General features: G+C 40.7%; 1 protein-coding gene across 1 annotated transcript; it reads right to left on the bottom strand.

Moving 5' to 3' along the window:
* Window positions 1–2,361: 2,361 nt before the first annotated feature.
* Window positions 2,362–5,184, bottom strand: LOC115363847 (putative pectinesterase/pectinesterase inhibitor 28). The gene is made up of 6 exons (XM_030058171.1): window positions 5,051–5,184; window positions 4,251–4,799; window positions 3,874–3,915; window positions 2,956–3,029; window positions 2,774–2,817; window positions 2,362–2,435 (listed from the first exon to the last, which is right to left on the bottom strand). The coding sequence occupies exons 1-6, from the start codon at window positions 5,079–5,081 to the stop codon at window positions 2,378–2,380; spliced, it is 798 nt and encodes a 265-aa protein (XP_029914031.1). The 5' UTR covers window positions 5,082–5,184; the 3' UTR covers window positions 2,362–2,377.
* Between the last annotated feature and the right edge of the window lie 309 nt (window positions 5,185–5,493).

Below are 5,493 nucleotides of genomic sequence, written 5' to 3'. Positions count from 1 at the left end.
GCAGTAAAACTACGTTTCTGTTGTTGCTATGGTGGTAGCTAGGGACGCTATTAACAACGAACCGGAAGGAAGTTGGTGTCGGTCACGGACCGAGTTGCTCTTAAAACGTGCTTTTGCTGTATTTTAAGATAGCTTGTGGCTTTAGCTTTGTTTTGTTAACTTTTGTAGTTACAAATGTACATGTAACCTGGTGTCGGCCGTGCCTCTTCCGCGGGAGCCTCCCTAAACACCCTGGGACTCTGCGTTGTGTTAATATGATGTGGGGGGTGTCGTGCGGGGAGGAGAAGCACGGCGCACACACAGGAGAAGTTTGGTTTGCGGCTGGGACCCGTGGTTTTTATTTGCACAGAACTCTGACAACTCCACATTTGTTGCTGGCCCTTTCAAAACAGTGAAATAAACATAAAAACAATATGACACCCGCACGGAAAAGGGACCTTGAAATACGGTGTCCCGTAAGGGACAAACCAAAACTGGTTAGGCTACATTAGACCATAAATACGTTTCTATGTATTAAATAATGACTTTTGTTTGATTTTCAAAACATAACTAAATCTTTTAAAATTTAATGAAACAGCTCAAAGCATTTTAGCCACAATACAAACTATAGAATATTCCAATCTTTGTAATTTACACTTTACTGTTAATATGTGATTTATGTAATTTTAAGATAAACCTAACAAATTAATTCCATCTTTTAAAACAGGTTTGATTAGACCACAAACTATGATTTCATACATCAAATTAACTTCTGCTTAATTTGTCTATATTATACTGGTAGTTTTATAGTTTTCTTTTCATTAATTTTATTTTATAAATTTATTTATTTATTTATTCAGATGTGTGTATTCATACTGATACAACAATTTTGTTCCACTTCTGTGATAAATCAATCATTCAATCAATCAATCCATCTATCTGTCCATATGCATGTATGTATTGCATTACAACAACATCTAGATCATACCTTTTCTAGTGGTGTCAAATTATCGCGTTAATTGAGATTAATTAATTACAGTCATATTTAGCGCGTTATGTTTTTTAATCGAGTTAATCTAATTATTAATCTCTAACTTTACTTTTTATAAAAATCGGTTTGTAGGCGTTGGGCTTCCTGTGCTGGGGGTGGAAAACAATGGTCAGTCACACCCTGAAGTGGACATTGGTTGGCTGTCATTGTGTTTGGACTTGTTTAGCATAAGCTGATAGGCTCCTATTGTCAGGCCCGGACTGTACATCGGGAGAACCGTGAGATTTCCCGAAGCGCCGGCCCGGTGGCCTGCCCGTCTTTTTTTTTTTTTTTTTTTTTTTTTTTTAAACAGGTCGCCGGCCAGGCCAATCAGCTGTCGGTCCGGACCGGCTGGCCTCACCAGTCTGATTTTTTTTTTTTTTTAAGTCAGAGAGACAGGCCAGGCCAATCAGAGGCCAGCAACCTGTGACGAGGTCAAGACATGATTGGTTTGTTTTGATTAACACCCGCCCCAACAGTCCGAGTCCGTTGTAAACAGGCAGAGCATGTTGAGGAGGGGGTGTCGCGACTCGTGTGTGTGTCCGACTGTGTGGAGGAGAGGAGAGGAGAGGAGAGGAGGTGGAAGAAAAGGTTGCGTGATCGAAGTTAATACATTACCGTATTCATCCGAATATAAGACGATATTTTTTCCATTGAAAATGCCCTGAAAAAATGCCCTCGTCTAATATTGGGGGTCTAAGCAAATACACATGTATTGTGCATATGTAAACCAGTAGGTAGGCTCGCCTGATGCCGCGATTACCGGCGAATGGCCGCATTGCGCAGTCATTGCAGCTGCGTATGAACAAAAATTGATATGGCAGTAGGCTATGTGTGCGCCGCTCACCTGTCAGATCCGGCAGACCAGACCCGGTGGCGCGGCCGGCCCGCCTGATGCCGGCCGTTGGCTTTTTTATTCAAACAAGATTTTGTCCATATAATTTTTTTTTTTTTTTTTTTTTCCAAAAAAGGGTCTTGAAAAAGAGGGGTCGTCCCCCCGACCCGCATCGGACTGATCTGCTACAATAATGTAATGAATTTAAAGGGAAATACCTCAAGTTGAGGGCTTTTCTCAGCAATTTTAGGTGAGATTAAAAAAGAGATTAATTAGATCAATTAATTACAGATCATAATTAATTAATCTCTCAATTTTTTTAATCTCTTGACACCACTAACCTTTTCAAATGTTTTTATTGTAACATGAAATATATAACAACAACAAGATAACAACAACAATAATGACAGGGATAATAACAAATAAAATACACTCTTTTTAGTTACAAAAGTGCTTGGTGTTTATGTGTGTGTGTGTGTGTGTGTGTGTGTTTGTGTGCATGCGTGCGGGTGCGTCTGCGTGTGTGAAGATGTCTAGGTGTCATCTTTTGTGTTTTCCTTTGCCACCCACTGCAGAGGCCACGTCTTTCCACTGCAATAAATGTAAAGAAGATTCAATGACAACATGCCAGTACAGGACACAGTGGGCTTCAGTTTGTACCTCATACTCACTATGTTTAAATACAGACAGTTATATGATTACTGTAAATTACCTTCATATGGTAATAGTTTGACTGAGGTATTTATATGTACTCTCTGTTTATGCTTGCCATTTAAAATAAGTTATTATAAATAAATAGCACAAAAGCATTTAAAAAAAATACCTTACAACTTCCGTTACATGCATAATAAAAACTGTGACAATTTCTTTAAAAAAAAAAAAAGAGAGAGAGAGAGAGAGAGAGAGAGAGAGAGAGAAATTATACATACCACATGGAACAGGGCTCCCACTCCACCAACTCCAATTGCTTCCCCTGAGAAATATTTAAAAAATGTTTATCACACTGTCAGAGGACTTTAGAACTGTGGAGCATTAAAATCCACTAAATACATCCGTAGTAAAGGTATATATTTACATTACATTTCTACTTCAAATAATGACAAGAGAGAACCTTCTGCATTTTCGTCTTTACGACGCGCTTCACTGGATAATACTGGTCCTTTCCCCCGATCATATGGCTGCATTCTTAAGAGCAAAAAGTGTCCACTTACATTTTTTAAACATTTTTATAGAACTGCAAGGGATGCACAGAAAGAAAATGATCATTCAAGACAACAGTTTTTGCTCAACACTGCGCAACACAGAAAGATTAATGCACATTTTATCATAAGCATGTTGGATTATTGTAATGTTCTCGTTTTTGGTCTTCCAAACAATACACTGCAGTGACGGTAACCTCAGTGGAATCTGAAGTGGTTGCCAGGCAATGAGTGAAACATGGAGATTGACAATGAGAAATTAGTGATTTTGGTGCAGCAGCACCCTGAATTATATGATCCGTCGCTGGCTGCCTACCGGGATGCCACCAGGAAGGCATATATATGGGACGGGATGAGTACAGAGCTGGGTGGAATACCAGGTACGTAATATAATAATCAATATAATAATAATTATAGCAACATAGTGACGTGTGTGTGTCGTTTTGCCATTCCGTCGGACAGTTTTTTTGTTTTTACCGTGCTGTGCAGCAGCATTTGCTGTCTGCTGTCTGCCGGACTCCATGTGAACTTAGCATTATTGTTGTTAAAACATTTATTTTTAAGTATTTGGGTTTGCTAGTCTCCTTTTCTAAGTCCATCTTTGTTATCACTGTGTGTTGGCACTATTTTATGTTCTCGTGTTTATATCACTGTTATGCATATTGACCTGCATTTGATCTCTATGAAAGGTAATGTATAAATAAAGCTTTATTGATTGATTGATTAATGTCATATCGCAAATGTAGAAGAATAAATAAAGATTATAAATATATAAATATGTACTGTCCTATTTGAAATGGGGGAGTGTAAATAAAGGATGACCAAATAACCTCCAGGTGAATCTTTCCTTGGTTTCTTCTTTGGAGGCAAACCTGTTGAGAATAAAGAAAACTGTCCGTAAAGAGCAGTTACTACTGCTATTATTATTAAAAAGTCATTAAACATGTCATTAAAAATAATCTAATCATTCCATTGAAGCTGATGGTATGTCCCATGTGATATCAAACCAAAACTCTGTCATTTTGACATGATATTCCCCTAATATGTGAGAAAATTTTGTCAACGCAAACTGTAAAGCAACAGAATCTTTTACCACAATAATATAATGTCAGAAGTTGGCATTCCCACAGAAAATAACATGATAAGCAAAAACAACTACACTGCTAATAGGATACAGACACTATTTAAAGATGTGACTACAGCATACCCTGGTTCTTTTTAGCAACTGTGTGCTCAGGACTGGTGGTGGGCTGAATGCCATGATGCGTGGTAGAGGGATGGATGCCAGGACAGGTGGAAGGTTTGATGGTAGGAGGGCAGGATGGCAGCGGAGGCTGGACGACAGAGGTCGAGGGGTCGATGGCAGTGGAGGGCTGGATGACAGAGGTCGAGGGGTCGATGGCAGTGGCAGTGGAGGGCTGGACGACAGAGGTCGAGGGGTCGATGGCAGTGGAGGGCTGGACGACAGAGGTCGAGGGGTCGATGGCAGTGGCAGTGGAGGGCTGGACGACAGAGGTCGAGGGGTCGATGGCAGTGGAGGGCTGGACGACAGAGGTCGAGGGGTTGATGGCAGTGGCAGTGGAGGGCTGGACGACAGAGGTCGAGGGGTCGATGGCAGTGGAGGGCTGGACGACAGAGGTCGAGGGGTCGATGGCAGTGGCAGTGGAGGGCTGGACGACAGAGGTCGAGGGGTCGATGGCAGTGGCAGTGGAGGGCTGGATGGCTGAGCCGGTGGAGGGCTGCTGGTTTGTCCAACCTCAATGGAACAAAAAGACAAAATGATCAGAGTAAGGTTGTTTTGATCTGCATGCTAGCATTGTTATTTGAGAAATTTAAATGGATTTGCTTGCTGCTTGCTTCTCACTAAAATATATTTTATCTAGAGTTAAAATGCCAAATTATGAATGCATTGTCGTATCATCAAGCCTTCATGAATTTTTGATGAGTATTAAGTATAGACGGAGGTATATGTTGAAATTATAAATGATTGCAGATAGACAGGCTTACCAGTGATCAGCAACTCAAATAGGGCCTTCATTCTATCAAGGCACTTTGCAGCTTGAGCCGTCAACTGCCACTTGGGGTGCACAACCTGTGTGTGCCAAGTGGCAGGCTTTTTGCCTGGTTTGGCAACAATCACTACAGCTCTGTGTCCCAGTGTCTGCAATTTTTCCAGCTAAAAAAAAAAAAAAAAACTTAAGTTGTCATACAATCAGCCATAACTTTGTGACATACAGTTACAGATATTAAACACATACCAACACAGATGCCTCATCCATGACATGTGAGGTGGTTTTATTTTATTTTTTTTTGGTTTTTTAACCAGCCCTCTTTCTTGGCCTCAAATTTTTGCAGCTTTTTTGCCAGCCGTTGTTTCCTTGGCTGCACTGCCTGGCAAGACTTGCAGGTCTTGGTGGCCACAGCAATCACTGCTTTGCAGTTGATGCAGA

The sequence above is a fragment of the Myripristis murdjan genome, chromosome 8 (genome assembly GCF_902150065.1).
Source record: "Myripristis murdjan chromosome 8, fMyrMur1.1, whole genome shotgun sequence".
In the NCBI taxonomy this organism is placed as follows: Eukaryota; Metazoa; Chordata; class Actinopteri; order Holocentriformes; family Holocentridae; genus Myripristis; species Myripristis murdjan.
Note: the sequence above shows the minus strand (reverse complement) of the source record. Positions and strands in the feature narration are given on the sequence as shown.

What these genes read in the sequence shown, in the direction of transcription:
- LOC115363847 (XM_030058171.1), bottom strand. Translation starts at nt 5,081, where the DNA reads ATGAAGGCCCTATTTGAGTTGCTGATCACTG. An exon ending in AGTTGCTAAAAAGAACCAGG is followed by an intron (nt 3,916 to 4,250) that starts GTATGCTGTAGT and finishes TATTCTCAACAG; the next exon opens with GTTTGCCTCCAAAGAAGAAA. An exon ending in TGGGAGCCCTGTTCCATGTG is followed by an intron (nt 2,436 to 2,773) that starts GTATGTATAATT and finishes CATTTATTGCAG; the next exon opens with TGGAAAGACGTGGCCTCTGC.